We start from the raw sequence: 20,162 nt of genomic DNA, 5'->3' as shown, positions 1-20,162 counted from the left end.
CATGTGTTAGTGCACTCCGCGTGTCCATGTATAGCGAAACACATACCTGGGGTGGCTTTGGACGGCAATAAATGTGATTTTGTATTTCCTCTCTCCAATGAGTCTTCATCTGCAGTATTTGTATCAAGTTCTAGGAATGATGGAGGCACAGACTGACCCCGCTCCTCTGGACAGAGCCGTTCTGGCTTGCAGTTCTGATGTTGATCCTGTGATTCAGAGTGCAGTAACTTGTTGTTCTGATCTGAGCCCTGTGCATCAGTACAAGCTGGTTCTAGCTTGTAGTTCCGATTTGAATCCTGCTCCTCAGGGTGCAGTGGTTCCACCGTGCTGTTCTGATCTGGTTCCTGTGCTTCAGGAAGCACTGACTCTAGCTCTCGGTCCTGTGCCGCAGTGTGCATTGGTTCTAGCTTGTACTTCTGATCTGAACCGTGTGCATCAGTACAGGCCGTTTCTAGATTGTCATTTTTATCTGATTCCTGTGCTTCAGGACGCATTGATTCTAGCTCGTAGTTCACGTTTGAATCCAGCGCATAAGGAAGTTCCTGCTTCAAGCATAGGTGTTGCTGGAGGCACTGGGTTTGTTGGGACCCCAACTCATCAAAGGACAACAGAACAGACTCTAAGTGTTCGTCTGGTGACATCCCATCAGGTGACAGGGGTTGTAGGCTGCGGTTCTCCTGGGGATCTTGGAAATCAAAACACATCAATTCTTCCTCCAAGGGATCATCAGGTCCAGTCCCATCTGGTAGCGTGGGTTGTATACGGTGGTTTTGCTGTGGTTCGTGTCCTTCAGGAAATAGCGGGTGTGGGCAGAGGTTCTGTTGCTGGTCCCAGCTATTAGCAGACAATGGGGATGGTTCTTGCTTCAGGTGCCCATCTGGTTCCCTCTTTTCTGGGAACGCTGACTGTACGCTCTGGTCTTGCTCTGGTGCATGCCCATCAACACATTCCGAGTGAAGACACCGCTTTGCCTCCAATGATCTGCCTGGAGGATCTGTCTGAGGGCAACTGGATAAAGTACAATCCTGCTGTACTCCATTTTCATCTGGAAACCCAGTTTGCATGCACTGGTCTCGCTTCCACTTGTGTACGTCTGGAAACACAGGTTGCAGGCACTGCTCTCGCGTTGACTCGTGTACATCTGGAAACACAGGTTGCATGCACTCATCCTGCTGCGACTCGTTTACATCTGGAAACCCAGGTTGCATGCACTGGTCCTGCTGGAACTCGTGTACATCTGGAAACACAGGTTGCATGCACTCATCCTGCTGCGACTCGTTTACATCTGGAAACCCAGGTTGCACGCACTGGTCCTGCTGTGGGTCACATCGATATGGAAACATTGGCTGTAGATAAAGGTTTGGCTCCTCTGGACGCCCTTGAAGATAGGTTGGAGAAGAGAGCGTACAGTCCTGCTTTGGTGCATGCCCGTCAGAGAACACTGGCTGAAGACACAAGCTCGGATCCCCCGGCCTGTCCAGTTGAGGTGTCGCAGGAGAACGGCTAACAGCACAATCTCTAATACTCGCCGGACAGACCACCTCCAAAGTCACTCCAGCATTATCGAGGGAACCTTGATCCTTTTCTATCCAGATTTTCTTTATCAGCCCAGCGACTCTAGAAGGTACGTCCTTCACAGTATTCATCAGGTTCTCCAGTTTGGCTTCCAACTCCTCCAGCATGGATAAAAGGATAATGTGGGGCAGGTTCTCCGAAAGCGGTTCCAGGTCCTGGTCCCTTTGAGCATCATTTCGGGATCTTGAAGTTGAGATGTCATGGAGAGGTAAAGACGGGACTGTGGCTCTTATGGATTCACATGAACACTGCGCTGTCACTTTCTTTCCTGGAGCCCGTCTTCTCCCCATTCCGGTATTTTGATTTTCAAGTCTCAAGTGTCTGCAGAGGATAGGAAAAGAGAAAAGACAACACGTTATCACAGGACAACTAGGTCAAAATACTCCTTCCCGTCTCACCAACACAGTGCGATCAGAGGAAATTGCGAATTTCTAAAACCAGAAAAAAATTAAATCATTAAAATTTAACAATATGCATACCATAGTTCATATATTATGAAAGGCATTGATTTGAAATGCATTTTCAACACTATGTCTTTTCCTTGGTCTGCTCAAATTGCACACTTTTATGAAAAAAATTGAATACTGTAACAGCCTTGCAGCAATGAAAGGTTTATAAAACCCTAGCAGACAAGACTGCACTATCATTCTCACTTGCACTGTACATCTCTCTTTTGCAATATTCAGGTCAGTGACTGAAGCACGCGCCAACATACCAAACCTCTACAGGATCTACAAAATACTTCTAATTTCATTACATACATAGAAGCATGTTCAACCTGGGGTTTCTTGGAACTGAATCAGAAATACATAAAAGAGGAGACAACCAATCAGGCCAGGGAAGAATCTAGGATGAATAGGCTTGTGGGCTGTCAGATTTCTGGGACAACACTTGAAGTTAGATTCAAAATGGATTTCGCTGGGAGAGAGATCCGAATGGAAGGAGCTTGTACCACAAAGCTGCATCCACCTTGTTAGAAACGGGATCTCTGGCTGGCCAAGGCTTGCGCCAACGTCAGTCAGAGACCACCACTTCCAAGTCAGGGCAAGGGAGTCACACACCAAGGCAACCCCTGCTCACCCTCTAGGTAACGTGGCGCGAGCAGCAAGGCTAAACTTGGAGGCGGTATGAGTTAAGTATTCGCGCACGCACCCCAGCGACAACACCCTAGGCCCACCACAAAGGAAACTCCACACAAGGTTATATCAAAAATAGCCTTTGTATTATAATATTAAAAACACATTAGATAACACACACACTTTACAATGTGCCAACAGGCACGGGCAAGATTTACAAGGGATTATGTACAGGACAGGGCCACCTGGACCACTGTCAGGGGTATGCACTTTTTAGAAATAATACTTGTAGTTATAACACTTAGCACATAAACATATAATGACTGTAACACAGAAATAGTAAATGTAGCATACAACCAGTAACTACTGGTAAAGGGTAAATACCTCCTACGCCACCCTAAACACTGTAGGGAAATCACGCAGGGAACTAGGACCTTATCATCAGGACCTATGGAAGGAAAACCTATCACCTAAGCAAGTCACATTTAGCAAAGGGAAGGAAACCTAAAATAATCACCTAAGCAAGTCACATTTAGCAAAGGCAATAAAACATCAACATTCCTCTAAGCAGGTCACTTTTAGCAAAGGGAAATAAAAGCATAAGGAATCACCTAAGCAGGTCACTTTTAGCAAAGGTAATAACATAAACAATCCTCTAAGCAGGTCACTTTTAGCAAAGGGGATAAAACAAACAATTACCTAAGCAGGTCACTTTTAGCAAAGGTAAACAAACATTCCTCTAAGCAGGTCACTTTTAGCAAAGGGGAATAAAACATAAAGAATCACCTAAGCAGGTCACTTTTAGCAATAACAAACAATTGCACATGAAACATTAAAACACATTCAGAGGTGCAGGTAGAACATTTGCGCAGGAATCACATAAGCAGTAACTCATAAATTGCGCAGGGTGCTTGTAGCACAACACTAGAATTGTCCCCCAGGCCAACTGGCCTCGCAAGGGCTGAAATGCCCTGAGTCTCAAAGTCAGGGAAGGCTGCGCAGGCAGCACAGAACACAAAGCCTAAACGTAGCAACTGTCCACTAAGTGCTGGACAGTTGTAAATCACTCATGGACACCGTTGGAGCCTCGTGGGCTCAAGAAGAAGGAATGGCGCCCCAGAGCCTCTCGGGGGCTCTAAAACAAAGGTGGGCGCTGTGAGCCTTTCTCTCAGGCTCAACGAACAAAGAAATGCCCCCTCGAGCCTTGCAGGCTCGTAAATTCACTGTGGCCGCAAGAGCCTCTCGGGGCTCGAAATATACAACTTGCCCTGAGCCTCTTGGGGCTTGGCACGGATCTGGGCGCAACGTTGGAGTCCCTCACGGGGGACTCAGAACAAAAGGGAAGGTCCCACGAGCCTCTCTGGGCTCGGGCGCTACTGGCCTCTCTCAGGCCCGTGTACTGCAGGGGAGGGGCGGGCACCGACAATGTGCCCCGACGCCCTCCTCCCTGCACTCGCTTTCCCTGCCCCACTCACCGGCTCTCCGCTTCTCGGGTGCCACGGCGCTTCCTCCTCACATGGGAGCCTCGCTCCCTGCAGCACTCCGGCGGATGTCCGGTGCTGCGGGCGGGGCTCCTCTTACTCCGGGGAAGCCTCGGCAAGACGCGGCAGACTACTTCCTGCTCCTTCGACGACACGGAGGGAGGCTCGGCCGGCTGGGCCAATCCCAGCACGGCCCGGGCTGAAGGCAGGTGCTGCTTCCTCCGTGCTGCGGCGGTGATTCCACAGGCAATGCCGGGTGGGCACCGGCTTTCAATATCCAAATAAAACAGGGCAATGCCGGGTGGGCACCGGCCTCCAAATTAAAATATAAAGCGAGGTGGGCACTCGCTCGGTCAGAAATCGGCAGGTCAGGCGGCCAAATGCCGGGTGGGCACCGGCTGCACAAAAAGCGCTCCCAAGCGCTGGACATCTAAATAAAGCGCTCGAAGCGCTAGCAGCAAAGATAAAGCGCTCCCAAGCGCTAAGAGCAAAAGCAAAGGCTCCAGCAGGGTCTGGAGGCAGGCAGGGGGGGCAAGGCAGGGCCAGAGCCAGCACACTGGGTCTCCAGGCAGGGAGACAGTGCAAGTGGCGGTCCTCCTGGCCCCAGCAGCAGCAACAGCCCCCTCTGGCAGGATCCAAAAGTAGAACAACATCTGTGGGGACACAGCCCCTTCTTATACTGTAAAATCCTTTGTTTTAAGGTGCAGGGTGGGGGGAAAACCAGTTACAGCTAGCTTGGGAGCACTCTTGATGGCCCAACCACCCCTTTCATTCACTGGGGAGGCTTGGGTCGTTAGACAAACCACAGGGGGGCGGAGCCAGCATTGTGTGGGGAAAAACCCAGCCCATCCAGGACCCAGGTGCACTCCTCCCACACATCACTCATGCTGATCTCACACTCACCACCGGGCAGACCCATCCAGACTTCCTGGAGCCTGGCATGCCAGCCAGCTCCAGCCAATCACGCTCCAGCACCCTCACTGCACACATACATCAATGTCCAGAAGTAGCACTTCCCTTCTAGACACACACATGCCGCATACACCATCTCGCAGCATTCACCCTCACGAGTTCATACATACTAAACTCGAGCCTGCACTCCCCACGCATCAGGAACTACCAGGGACACACACATTCCCCATGCATTCCTATGGGAGGGCAGGCCAGCCATACTACACGCACGCACTTTACTCTGGGGCACAGGGAAAAAGTGCGCCAAGACCCACAAATCACTAACACTGGGTCACAAATAAAAGCAAAAAGATTAGGGGAGAACCTGCCCTAAGGGCCAAGTCCAACACAACCCCCTTCCAGCCAAAACGCAGGGCAGACCAATCACCACCGTGATGGACTTCCCTGCTTGGGGCGATAAAACACGGACGCGGGCCCACAACTGCAGGGACACCCTCCTGTTTTACACCACGGTGAACCCCTAGGGTTCCTTCTAAAGCTACTGTAGGGACTAACTGGGGTACCCCACTGATACTCTCCAGCTGCCCTCGGCCAGGACCAGCCCCTAGGCCATCCAGGTACCACTGGATCCTGCCTACTCACAAAGTGGGGGGTAGTAACCCCTGGCACATAATAGCCACTCTCCACCCTTCCTGTCTGCAAGACAGGGCTAGACTGCCACTGGTTCTCCAACCTAGGGTCTACAACCTCAGGCGGACCAGGAGTCTCAGGGAAGGCTCTCCTCCCCCTACCTCTTCTTCTAGGGTTCCTCCTCCTCCTGCGAGGGGTTCCCTCTAAACAACATTCTCCCAACCTAGGGTTTAACCCCTCAGGTTGCATCGGGGTCAGAGGTGGGCTCTCCCACCCTCTGCACCCCCTTCCAGAGTCCTGCTCCCTCCCAACCGGGGTGGTACCTCTGGAAAAAGAACTGGTCAGGACACTGATTACAGTAGTCCCACCCTTCAGGTCAGGCGGATCCTGAACCTGGCCTTCCAACCTCTGGTCTAAAACCTTTGGTGGAACCAATGCCTGGCACTCCAGGACTTCTGAGGACTCACATACTATCCCCCAATCACTCCTTTCGCTGGACTCCTGTACCCTCCCGACTGGAGCGGTACTGCCAGACTCTAGAACCATAGAAGCTCCGCTTACAGATGCTCCAGGTCCTCTACACACTAGGAGACCTCCCTCAAGTGAACTAACAGGCAAGCCTAGGTTCCCATCCTGGTGTTCCCTAAAGAAACCATCCAGGCTCTGTGACAGGGCTTCGGGCATCTGGGGACTCTCGGTCACACACTCACTCCCGCTCCACTGAGACAGGCAGTCAGCCCCTACACCCTCCTCACTAACCTGGGACCTAGCTGGGCTACTCTCACCCTCCTCCACCACGCTGGGCTGGAGCACACCTGACCCACTATTGTTGGAATCACTCACTAGTGACTCTAAAGAACCTCTCGCACTGTCCCAGCGCTCTGCTTCCTTTGCAAGGTCCCAAGGACAAAAACATTTCAACTTCAGCAGGTGCTGGCGCAACTCTGGACAAACAACACTGAGCAACTGCTCTTTGAGGAACATATTCACCACTTCGTCCACCTCATTGTCCGAGTTAGCCCTCAGCCAATCCCACATTGCATCAGAACAGTCATCCACAAAATACTCCCACCCCTGGTGAGGTGGTTTCCTAAGGTTCCTAAACTTCAACCTGTTCTCCTCCTCTTGGGAAACAGGTACCATACTCGGGGAACTGGGAGTGGGACTGTCTACACTAACACTTAAATAGCTGCCACCACTGGACTCCACCCTCCCTGGGGAATCCAGACAATTACAACTGTGGGCAGGGGAGAGTCTATCTTCTAGGGCTGCGCTCTCACGGATGATGGCCCTTCTCTCCACCTCTATCCTTTCCCACGCTAGGGCTCTCTCGACCTCTAGTTGTTGTTTCTTGACACCCAGCTGCGCCATAGCCTGGGCATGCTCTAACATGAGCTGTTCCATCGCTAGCTGATGCTCCCTCTCTTCCTTCCTATCTAACCAATCCTCTGGGGACAGGGAAAGGGATGGCGCGCTGGTACTGACACTGGACCCAGCAAGGGACTCCCTATCTATGGGGTCCTCACTATCCGCTGATATCCATCCATTGTCATCATCATACAACTCACATTCTTCAGGGCTCCCAACAGACTCACCATCCTCATGACGTGCGGCCCGGGCCCTATCTCTCTCACTGTGCTCAAGATCCCACTGACCCTTTTGCCATTGGATCAGGCTGTCCCTAAGCTGGGACTGAGTATCCAACTCACTCACCTCCATGCCTCCCTCTTCACAGAATCTGACCAGCTCTGACCTACTGTACCTAAAAAGACAACAGAGATCAAAAACAGGCTCCATTTTGGCGGACGTTCTCAAGAAGAGTTTGACACAGAGAACCTGGGGGTCTGAGCTTACACAGGAGTACACAATTAACACAATTCAGCAAGATTCCTATCTCAGAGAACTTGCACTCCTCTGTCCAGTGTAACACACCATTCATCCACACACACCCTCCCCTCGGACCGGTAAGGCAGTTTCTACCACCCCTGATTTTCTCAACCTGACCACAAGTGACACAGGTACCAAACTCTGGAAGCAGGGCGGGGAACAAATGTACTGGACAGAAATTACAAAATGACACCTTTCAGGAGAAGCAAAACTGAACTTCCCTAAAAAACAATAATCCCCAAAATGCGGTTATCTAAAACTGTAGAGCTTTGTAGTGTGGCCTGTCGCCACTGTGGTACAGCGCAAACACAAATCCTTAATCCCACCACTTGCCGCCAATGTTAGAAACGGGATCTCTGGCTGGCCAAGGCTTGCGCCAACGTCAGTCAGAGACCACCACTTCCAAGTCAAGGCAAGGGAGTCACACACCAAGGCAACCCCTGCTCACCCTCTAGGTAACGTGGCGCGAGCAGCAAGGCTAAACTTGGAGGCGGTATGAGTTAAGTATTCGCGCACGCACCCCAGCGACGACACCCTAGGCCCACCACAAAGGAAACTCCACACAAGGTTATATCAAAAATAGCCTTTGTATTATAATAATAAAAACACATTAGATAACACACACACTTTACAATGTGCCAACAGGCACGGGCAAGATTTACAAGGGATTATGTACAGGACAGGGCCACCTGGACCACTGTCAGGGGTATGCACTTTTTAGAAATAATACTTGTAGTTATAACACTTAGCACATAAACATATAATGACTGTAACACAGAAATAGTAAATGTAGCATACAACCAGTAACTACTGGTAAAGGGTAAATACCTCCTACGCCACCCTAAACACTGTAGGGAAATCACGCAGGGAACTAGGACCTTATCATCAGGACCTATGGAAGGAAAACCTATCACCTAAGCAAGTCACATTTAGCAAAGGGAAGGAAACCTAAAATAATCACCTAAGCAAGTCACATTTAGCAAAGGCAATAAAACATCAACATTCCTCTAAGCAGGTCACTTTTAGCAAAGGGAAATAAAAGCATAAGGAATCACCTAAGCAGGTCACTTTTAGCAAAGGTAATAACATAAACAATCCTCTAAGCAGGTCACTTTTAGCAAAGGGGATAAAACAAACAATTACCTAAGCAGGTCACTTTTAGCAAAGGTAAACAAACATTCCTCTAAGCAGGTCACTTTTAGCAAAGGGGAATAAAACATAAAGAATCACCTAAGCAGGTCACTTTTAGCAAAGGTAATAACAAACAATTGCACATGAAACATTAAAACACATTCAGAGGTGCAGGTAGAACATTTGCACAGGAATCACATAAGCAGTAACTCATAAATTGCGCAGGGTGCTTGTAGCACAACACTAGAATTGTCCCCCAGGCCAACTGGCCTCGCAAGGGCTGAAATGCCCTGAGTCTCAAAGTCAGGGAAGGCTGCGCAGGCAGCACAGAACACAAAGCTCAAACGTAGCAACTGTCCACTAAGTGCTGGACAGTTGTAAATCACTCATGGCCACCGTTGGAGCCTCGTGGGCTCAAGAACAAGGAATGGCGCCCCAGAGCCTCTCGGGGGCTCTAAAACAAAGGTGGGCGCTGTGAGCCTTTCTCTCAGGCTCAACGAACAAAGAAATGCCCCCTCGGGCCTTGCAGGCTCGTAAATTCACTGTGGCCGCAAGAGCCTCTCGGGGCTCGAAATATACAACTTGCCCTGAGCCTCTTGGGGCTTGGCACGGATCTGGGCGCAACGTTGGAGTCCCTCACGGGGGACTCAGAACAAAAGGGAAGGTCCCACGAGCCTCTCTGGGCTCGGGCGCTACTGGCCTCTTTCAGGCCCGTGTACTGCAGGGGAGGGGCGGGCACCGACAATGTGCCCCGACGCCCTCCTCCCTGCACTCGCTTTCCCTGCCCCACTCACCGGCTCTCCGCTTCTCGGGTGCCACGGCGCTTCCTCCTCACATGGGAGCCTCGCTCCCTGCAGCACTCCGGCGGATGTCCGGTGCTGCGGGCGGGGCTCCTCTTACTCCGGGGAAGCCTCGGCAAGACGCGGCAGACTACTTCCTGCTCCTTCGACGACACGGAGGGAGGCTCGGCCGGCTGGGCCAATCCCAGCGCGGCCCGGGCTGAAGGCGGGTGCTGCTTCCTCCGGGCTGCGGCGGTGATTCCACGGGCAATGCCGGGTGGGCACCGGCTTTCAATATCCAAATAAAACAGGGCAATGCCGGGTGGGCACCGGCCTCCAAATTAGAATATAAAGCGAGGTGGGCACTCGCTCGGTCAGAAATCGGCAGGTCAGGCGGCCAAATGCCGGGTGGGCACCGCACCGGCTGCACAAAAAGCGCTCCCAAGCGCTGGAAATCTAAATAAAGCGCTCGAAGCGCTAGCAGCAAAGATAAAGCGCTCCCAAGCGCTAAGAGCAAAAGCAAAGGCTCCAGCAGGGTCTGGAGGCAGGCAGGGGGGGCAAGGCAGGGCCAGAGCCAGCACACTGGGTCTCCAGGCAGGGAGACAGTCCAAGTGGCGGTCCTCCTGGCCCCAGCAGCAGCAACAGCCCCCTCTGGCAGGATCCAAAAGTAGAACAACATCTGTGGGGACACAGCCCCTTCTTATACTGTAAAATCCTTTGTTGCAAGGTGCAGGGTGGGGGGAAAACCAGTTACAGCTGGCTTGGGAGCACTCTTGATGGCCCAACCACCCCTTTCATTCACTGGGGAGGCTTGGGTCGTTAGACAAACCACAGGGGGGCGGAGCCAGCATTGTGTGGGGAAAAACCCAGCCCATCCACGACCCAGGTGCACTCCTCCCACACATCACTCATGCTGATCTCACACTCACCACCGGGCAGACCCATCCAGACTTCCTGGAGCCTGGCATGCCAGCCAGCTCCAGCCAATCACGCTCCAGCACCCTCACTGCACACATACATCAATGTCCAGAAGTAGCACTTCCCTTCTAGACACACACATGCCGCATACACCATCTCGCAGCATTCACCCTCACGAGTTCATACATACTAAACTCGAGCCTGCACTCCCCACGCATCAGGAACTACCAGGGACACACACATTCCCCATGCATTCCTATGGGAGGGCAGGCCAGCCATACTACACGCACGCACTTTACTCTGGGGCACAGGGAAAAAGTGCGCCAAGACCCAAAAATCACTAACACTGGGACACAAATAAAAGCAAAAAGATTAGGGGAGAACCTGCCCTAAGGGCCAAGTCCAACACACCTGATCTGATCCTCTGTAATTTTGGAATAGAAAGTAAATTCAAGTGAGGCGATCTCTGGTTTTGTACGGGTTTATGCATTTCCACCTGGCTTGCAATGAAGTGAGGGGCTAGACCTCTCGACCCTTTAGAGGTGAGGCAGAGGGTCTTAGAGGGGATTTGTTATTTCAATATAGGTGTGGCGCGTGCCCACCTCTGAAGATGATGTAGTAAACAATCTGTGTCGCTGTGAATTACTTGTAGGCTATGAATGGTGATACTGGGCATTCTTACAAATACTCGGTTGGCATGATGAGATCTAGATAGGACTGCGGCCACCGCTATTGCTTTTCTTGTCTAAAGCGGGAGAAGGGGGGTTATTTTCTCAAGCAGTTTCAGCACAAATCTGTATTTAGATCCTACTGCTCCAGCAGCTGGGTCTTGCTAAGATTGCTATTGATTATCACTCAGAGGCTTTTAGCTGTGGATTTAGGCTCCGGTAACAATCTCTTTTTTGTTGGAGAGTAACGTTGGTTCCAAAGATTGGTCTTATTCTTTCAAATTACATTCTCAGTTTGGTCAATATTCAGTTTTAGCTGATTCAACCTCATCAAGTAATCATTAAATTGCATCATATTTTGAAACTGGAGTGGTATGGCGGACATTCTGCCCACACAAATCAACAACTGAGAGTAGGTATAGTTATAAAGCCTGGAAGCTCTTGAAGACAGTTCTCTGACCAATAGTTTTTGCAGGTTAAGGGAGCAGAGGTATTGCCCTATAATTCTTGGTTATATCCGGGACTTCTCCCTGGTTTTTACGCACTTGGAGCAACAGCTTGAGCTGCTGAATTGATGAAAACGCTCTGCAGGGGATTGCTCAAGACCTGGCTTTTCGACAGAGATGCAGCACCCTCATCGCCCAGATATCCTTGGGGGTTCACTTTATAAATGCTGATTGATTGATTGATGAGGTCAGAGATTCTATTGCTGCTGGAGGGCAAGGGTCAGTTGGTGACCCGGATTTGACCTTGATCATAAATTCATGAAGCCTGTTTATTTCCTCAAACAAGGATAAGGAGACTCGACTTCAGAACTACTGCTGCTGTATTTGTTTATACTATCTTTAAAGAATGTTTTTGTTAAGTATTTAGATTGTCACAGAATGTCTCGATAGGAGTCAGGGAAGTTTTTATTTCATCTGGGGGCGACTAATCATTCAGGATATCAAAAAACAATTTTTATTATTTGTCTATTAAAATGGCTTTGCATGTGCAGTTTTGCCTTTATATTCCACAAGCTCACTTTTAAATGTGATTTTGCTCTCTTCATCATCCCTTTCCCGCCAGTGTCGACGCAATGCAGGGTTCACCTCCTTTAACTCTGGCTTGTACCAGGGCACTGGTCTGGTGCGGTTTATAACACGCTGTGGATTTGAGGGGTGTGGGCCACTAGCACGTCTGAGCCACAGAGTGGATTACTTTTCTTTTGAGAGAATGTCTTCAATTGATGGGAAGAGGGGGGGTTGAAAGTGTTGATAACACTGCCTCTGTATTAATGTGTCGCTATGTGCATATTGTTTTAATTTCCTGCTTGTGGATCAAGTTAGAAAAATCTACCGGAATAAAAACATTGCTCAAATAATGATTGGACCATATGCAAGGATGGATCATTATATTAGGTCAATTCGAATTATACGCCAAGACCAGATCTGAAGGATTTTGTTTTATGTGAGCTGAGCATGTAATGCGTTGGTGTAAACTCAACACCATTAACTCAGCAAATTCATTATCTTTAGGGTCTGAGGTAAAGTTATCAATTCGACAATTGAGAAAGAGAAGTCGATCTACCCCTTCAGTTTGAGTAATTTGTTTCAGAGATGTGTGAATCCACTGGTGAATAATTGCCGCTATCTCACTCCTTTCTCTGAGCTTGTTCTCTTTTGGTTATCTTCGGGTATGGCTTCTGGAGATCTGGAGTAGATTCCTCAGACAACCAGGTTTCAGTTAAGAACAGGATATCCGGCTTAGGAGATTCTAATCATTGGAGTATTTCCACCTTATCTTTGCCTAGGGCGGGTGGGTTTAGTAAAGCCGCTTTTAACGACTGCTCAATCTAAGGATGTAGAAGAGTCTTATTGTTTGTTGGTCTAAAGTGAGGGCTGTTGAGTACCAGATTACTCTATATGTGTGGCTGGCATACACGCCATTTGCTTCTAAAGTTGAGATAAGCATGGGGGAGATACTGAAATCTGTGTACCTGAAAGACAATAGATCTTATGCTGAATATGAGAAATATTGTCTTTGGCAAAATGCTTGCAACACACACGCAAAATGTTTGCAGCACATACGCACAGAAAACACATTGCTCTTTAAAAACTCAATTTACTTATAGACTTACAGATGTGACACAAACTCCAACTCTCACTTGTACAGCCTCACACCTCATTTATAAATGGATTAATGTAACAAATATATCTTAACCACAACTTCAATGCTGCACATGTACACAGGCATTGTGCTCTGCCGTGCACACACACAAGTGAAACACAATTCATCTCCAAGCACAAAGACCTACACACTGGAAATAAGTAATCAGACGGATCAGTCGCTTACACACTCATATAGATTTAATCCACCCGAGAGGCCCAATCACAAACTAGCACATACACACTGTCTCGCACACACAAATCACTTCCATACATTTTGTATTGAAAGGTTAGGCTTCGTCCAAGCCATTCACAGCCAACCCCTACACCCAGAGACCAACACACAGGGCGGGCACAGATCTGCACAATCACATGTAACACCCCAAATAATCACGGCTCACTCTTCACACAAAGTTCCTGCCGTCTCTTCAACAGAGCTGTGACATCCCAGAATCTCTGAGGCAACGCCCAATGTGGAATGCTGTTGAGGGAGTTGGAAGGTGTCAGTATCTGAGGAGGAAGCAGATCTGTGGGTGGAGCATTCTGTAAGAAATAAACTCCTCCTTTCTATCACCACCACGGACACGCGACACCTCATATATTAGCGACAGGCGGTAATATGGGAAAATGTGCAAGGCTTCAATATCGCATTGTGAGAGTACTGAGGGTATGTTAATTTTATGTCAAAAAAGCCATTGAAGTAGTTGATAACACGGAGAAATGGTGTAACTTCTTCAAACTCCACACATTGCATGTGCACTGCACTTCACAGCACTAACACAACCTGTGGAGTGTTTAAGTGTTTACCAGTCCGCCACGGCAAGTGCCGGTTGAGCGGAGGGACTTAAGGCGATCTGCCAGCAGCATCTGACTGGAATTTTCACTCGGTCTGGGCGGAGAGTATCACCACATTGGCCCCGCCCTTCCTGCCATTTAAACCCGAGCCGAGCACGGACGCGCGCAGCGAAACGCTTCACACTTATGGTAGTGACTGCCTGCAGCTCGCGCTAGCACCCTTGCGTGTTGTATTTTGAATGTGTGATTCTGTCTTTTTTTTTTTTTAAACCAAGTGTTTTTCCTCAAACTCTGGGCATTATTTGTCAACTTTCGTATTCAGCTCCACGTATCTGCACTTCCTTGATCAGCTGGTCCCCGGTCCGCCACGGCAAGTGCCGGTTGAGCGGAGGGACTTAAGGCGATCTGCCAGCATCTGACCGGAATTTTCACTCGGTCTGGGCAGAGAGTATCACTACATTGGCCCCTCCCCCTCCTGCCATTTAAATCCGAGCAGGCATAGGGAAGGCATGGCTTGGCAGTTCGGGCTGGACTGTTCCCATGAGGCACAGGGTCAGACTGATTTGCATATGGCCATGTCTGAACTGGGGTGGCACAGTGGGCTAAAGAACGGTGATGGATTAAACCCAGATCTGTGGACTGGGTGTGAGTGTTTGATTGGTTCAGATGCTCCGTCCATCACCACCCCCTTTTGGAAATAGCCATTGTGGCTGCTTTGAATAAAGCTGTCCCACTGTCTAAAGTAAGAGTCAAAAGTAAAGCCTCTCCCTGGTTCACGGCTGCACTGAAAATTGACAAGCAATTAAGTAGAGCAGCTGAACGCCAGTGGAGAACAACTAAAACTGAGGAAAATCGGAAGACCTACAGGCATTTTCACTGTAACTACATAAAAAATATTAAATTAGCAAAAAAGTCCTACCTAACCCAAAGAATAAATAATGCTGCTCACTCAAGCAAGGAACTTTACAAAATACTACAAGAATTCACCTCTCCATCTGTGGAACAGTCCTCCTTCTCTCCCTCCCAAGAGTGGGTAGACTCCATTTCATTTTTCTTCAATAATAAAATTAAAACCATCTATTCTTCTTTCCGCCTTGATGATACAGATTCTCATTATTCAGTCAACGACTTGTCCATGTTAGCCATACCTTCGGAAACAATAAATGTCCCTGTGCTTAAGGAATTTGAATCCATAACCACTTCCGAAGTATCAGAAGGCCTGACAAAAATCCCCTGGAGACCCTTTCCCCCCTCGACCCTGTACAAAGCTCATGCCTCTAACTGCCAATGATCTAACCCAAATCTTTAACATGTCGCTACAGCAAGCTAAGGTTCCTCTGATACAGAAACAAGCTCATATCAAACCCATTCTTAAGAAACCTTCAGCAGACCCCAACCTTCCGGCCAACTATCGCCCAATCTCCCTCTTGCCTTACTTTGGGAAGGTGCTAGGCCACCTTATTAATAAACGGCTAACTGTCCATCTGGAGAAACACGGTCTACTTGACCCCTCACAATGTGGCTTTCGGGCCTCCCATAGTACGGAGACTACTGTTGTCGAGATTGTTGACAATATAAAGGCTTACCCTGGAGAAAAAGGAAGTGGCTGTCCTGGTTCTCTTAGAACTGTCTGTCGCCTTTGGTACCATCTCTCACAGCATTCTGAAACATCGGCAGTGAGAGGTGGGTATCAGAGGAAAGCCTATGCCTGGTTTGAGAGCTATTTGGCCGACAGGTCTACCATCGTGGTTGCCGATTCAATGACCTCCTGTAGTTACCCAGTAACTGTCGGGGTTCATCAGGGTTCAATACTCAGTCCTATGTTGTTTAACCTTTACCTTACTCCTTTAGCTGGAATCATCAGAGCACACAGCTTTCAGACCGTGTCCTATGCTGACGATACCCAATTGTTGGTCACCTGTGACTCTGACCACATCGGCACCCAAGCTCGCTTTAAGAGCTGTATGGTCCAAATCAACAAATGGATGAGTACAAACAAGTTACAATTAAATAGTAGCAAATCTGAAATTATCTTGTTTGGAAGGGCTGTGGAATTTTGGTCGCCGGATTGGTGGCCCTCGGAACTAGGCATGTGCCCCCTTTCCAAGCCATCTGTACGTAATCTGGGGATTTCATAAATCTGGCTCAGCGCTTCTTTCTCCTCCTCGCACATCAACGCGCTCCAACTAATTGGTGCACTGTGTTGCACTAAAAAATAATAAATCTGCTCCGTAGTATGCATGCGTGGTCTGCCCAGACTTAACCCTCACATTCTCTTGTGCATGCTTGGTGTGCCCAGAATTAACCCTCACATTCTCTTGTACATGCTTGGTCTGCCCAGTTTTAAACCTCACATTCTCTTGTGCAGGCTTGGTCTGCCCAGTCTTAACCCTCACATTCTCCGTCAGCTGGTGGCAATTACAGTGAAATTAGTGTGTTTCATCACTCTCTCAGTACTTCACCTCACAGCCCGCTTAACCTATCACTACTTCTATATGTACCTCCACCCCCCTTTTATCTCTGATCTCTTTACTTCAACTTTGTCTACCTCACCTCTCATCCAATATACCTCACTCTGCTCCACCTTTCTATACCTCTCTCTCATGCCCTTGCCTCTCTTTCAGTGTCTGTACCTACACCTTTATCTATCACTCTTAATCCCAGCTCTCTTACTCAACTCTCTCTACCGTATCCCTATCTCTGTACCACACCTATTTTGTTTCTCTATTACATCCCTGTATCTCTCCTTCTTCCATTTCACTTCTCACACAAACACATCTCTAGCTTTACCTCACCTCCATCCTCTCTTCACGTGCTTCTACCTAACCTCTCTCACCATCTCTCTCCTCCCTTTCTGTGCCTCACCATTCTCCTCTCCTTTCTAGCTAATTTCTCTCTGCCTCACCTCTCTCTGCCCCACCAACCCCTCACTCACTACATACATTTTAGATTTAACTCATTATTAGTTTACTGCCTAATCTCTCCACCTCTCTTTCTCACCCTCTACCTCTGTTCTCTTTCCTTCACCTCTCTAAATATATTACTACTTTCTGGCTACCTCTATTGCTCTACCTCAACCATTAACTATTCTCTCTTTCTTTCTGTCTCACTCGCTCTTTCACTCAAACACACATCATTCTCTGGAACTCCTCCACTTCACCTCACCCCCTCCATCTCAACTATCTCTCTTAAACTTTATCTGTACGGATTGCTCTACCTAACTGTCTCTTCCTCTTTAATTTTCCCACAACTTGATATCTCCATATTAACATCACCAATCTTTCTCCAGTTCATATAGGTTTTTCAAATACCTTGTTTCGCTCTTCATCGGATTCCTCTTTCTACACTTCACCTCTCTGTACTCTCGTTACCTGAAATGTTGTGCTCTACCTCTTCCCATTTTGCACTCTCTATCGTGCATCGTCCACTTCTTGCTGCTTTTACCTCCCTCTAATTCACCTTTTATCGACATTGCCTCTCTCTCTTCACCTCCCCCTTGGACAACTGTCCTCTTCTGCCTCTCTACATTACCTTCTCCATAAACTCTACCTATTTCTCTACCTCTCTTTCACATCTTCCTCTATCTACGACTCTTCATCTTTCCATCTGGCTACCTCACATTTTTCTATATACTTTTCCTCTCTCCGCCTCTCATATCTTTCTACATTATTTTGGTCTCTCCCTTCCACCTGTACTTAATGTCTCTCGCTCTACTGTTCTCTTTAAGTCTCAGTGCATTTCCTGTATCCTGGCCGGTCCCATTATCTTACTCAGCAGGGTCACAGGTAACTGCCTAGCTGGAGAGGTTTGCACATATATAGAAGTGAAGACATACAAGGCAGGAGAAGAGAAATAAAGGGGAGTTATTAGATGGGACTGTGAAAATCTTCAGAGCAGTGCTTTGATTTTTCGTTGCTATAGCAGGAATGCCAATGGTGAAAGGGGCTATATTGACGGTAACAAATTTTCAGCAACTAAAGCTACAATTTCCTGTGCTATATGCATAGGTCTTTTTCTTGTAATATTATGCACTAGTCCACTAAACGTAGCAGGTTTCTAGGAAATAGGTATAACAAGCTGGCTGGATATCCACATAAAATGTTTTTGCAAGTAAAAGATCTAGACCCAAACTCTAAAATAAATATCTTTATCAATGTTTTGCAATTTTCTTTTGATAGTACTTGGCTGGTGGACTATAGCCAGCTTGGACTGTTAGGTGCTTTTGCCGGCCCGGGTTCTGAAGGTTTAACATGATTCAGTCTTTTTTTGGCATCACAGGACTTCAATTGAGCCTAAAAGTGGTAATAAATTCAAATGTATTCCAAATAGGGAGCTCCAAATATGTGTTGCTCGGGGTTCTACGAACCCTTAATATCTCAATGAACTGTAAGTTATAGTTTTATAAGCTAGTATGAACAAGCGTCACAAACTGAATGCAAAACGACTGCCTCAAACTCAACACAGAAAAAACAGAAGAACTGATCTTCGGGAACACCGACTCTTGGTGGTTTGCTGAACGAGGACCCTAACCCACTCCTACAGACCATGCCCGGAACCTCTACATCCTCCTGGACAAACTCACTGAAAAAAACCCCCATCAACGCAGTCTCCTATGCCTGCTACTTCACTCTTTGCACGCTCCGAGAGATCTTCAAATGTCTCACAATCAGCACCAGAAGCACCATCACTCAAGCCCTCGTTACTAGCCGCCTGGACTACAGCAACACCCTATGCAGGAATTACCACACACACCCTGAAGAGACTCCAGACCATACAGAACTCAGCAGCCAAGCTCAGAGTCGACCTCCCCAGACATACCCACATTACCCCACACCTCAAGAAACTCCACTGGTTCCTCGCCCACAAAAGGTGTCAATTCAGGACGCTGACCCACAACTACAAAGCCCTGCAAAACCAAGGACCAGCATGCGTCAACCACCACCTAAGGTTCCACCAACCGTTCAGACATCTGCGCTTCACCTCTCTGTTTCACACCGCTCTGCATCCGCCAAAGCAACAAAAGAGGACGCTCCTTCTCCTAGCTCGCAGCGAAGTCCTGGAACAGCCTCCCCCTCCCCAGCCCTAACTTCCCTTCAGGGAGGGACTCAAGACCTGGTTGTTGAACTGATTCACCGAAGCAGCATGGCTACCAGGGCCTGGATACCTTGGTGGGTAATTAGCTAGACTTTATAAATCTGCTTTAACCGCTCCCACGCTCATGACGAGCTGAGCTCGTCATGAGCCACAGTTCTCGTGTGCTCATGACGAGCTGAGCTCGTCATGACCGTTAGAACGCTCAGACACGGGGCTAATTCCCCTGCTGTGCTGGGCATTCTAAGGAATGGGCGTGGTCACACACGAGAAACATGACTCATGATGAGAGCTCGTCATGGGCACCGGGGCGCTGTGCGCTCCCCCCTCCCTCCCCCCAGCACAGAGGGTGAATCGGCCCGCAGCCAAGGGGTTAATAAAACCCTCACAATACTTTAGGGAACAAAGTTAGGATTCAAAGAGTTCAATGTATAGAACTGTGAGCAAAAGCGCTTAAAATGTATTAAAAAGATTAAACTAATAATTCTCTGTAAAAATACGCTTTTGTTTCCTTCAAGCACAACTGTTAATCCATTAGAGTGTTAATCTAACCAAATAAAAAAAAACAAGGGTGTATTTGTGAAAATGAGTAAGAACCCCAAATGTACCCATTCTGGACCCTTTCCCAATATAAAGGAGTTTAAACCCACACACTGAGACCAGATTGAATCTTTGATGTGCTATAACAAGGTCACACAGTGACCCCATTGTACAGTGCACTGTAAAGTCCTACATTTCAACAAGGAAACATAGCATTCTGGGACATGTAGTTTAGGTTTAAGCACTATTAATATGGGTTCTAAAATATCATAATGCAATGTGCTGTTAATGACCCATGGCTAACTGAAGGGAGTCATATAAAACAGGGGCCATGTAGAACTGCCCCGGGCCCTCATCCCCCCTCTGCCCCCTCCTCCCTCTGTCCCACTCCCTCCCTCCCACTGCCCCCCTCCCTCCGCACCCCTCCCTCCCTCTGCCCTCTCCCTCCCTCTGCCCCCCTTCTCTCCCTCTGCCCCCTCCCTCCGCCCCTTCAATCAATCAATCAGTGACACTTGTAGAGCGCGCTACATAC

The 20,162-nt window shown here is 48.5% G+C and overlaps 1 protein-coding gene across 1 annotated transcript in view; it reads right to left on the bottom strand.

Annotated features, from left to right (window-relative positions):
- Positions 1 to 20,162, bottom strand: part of LOC144768065 (uncharacterized) — a 161,127-nt gene that overhangs the window by 63,626 nt on the left and 77,339 nt on the right. The window contains exon 2 of the mRNA XM_078651440.1: positions 47 to 1,896. Within this exon, the coding sequence (XP_078507566.1) occupies positions 47 to 1,865 (1,819 nt within the window). The 5' untranslated portion in view covers positions 1,866 to 1,896. The remainder of the gene's footprint in view (positions 1 to 46; positions 1,897 to 20,162) is intronic.

This window comes from Lissotriton helveticus, chromosome 1_1 (assembly GCF_964261635.1).
Source record: "Lissotriton helveticus chromosome 1_1, aLisHel1.1, whole genome shotgun sequence".
NCBI lineage: Eukaryota > Metazoa > Chordata > Amphibia > Caudata > Salamandridae > Lissotriton > Lissotriton helveticus.
Note: the sequence above shows the minus strand (reverse complement) of the source record. Positions and strands in the feature narration are given on the sequence as shown.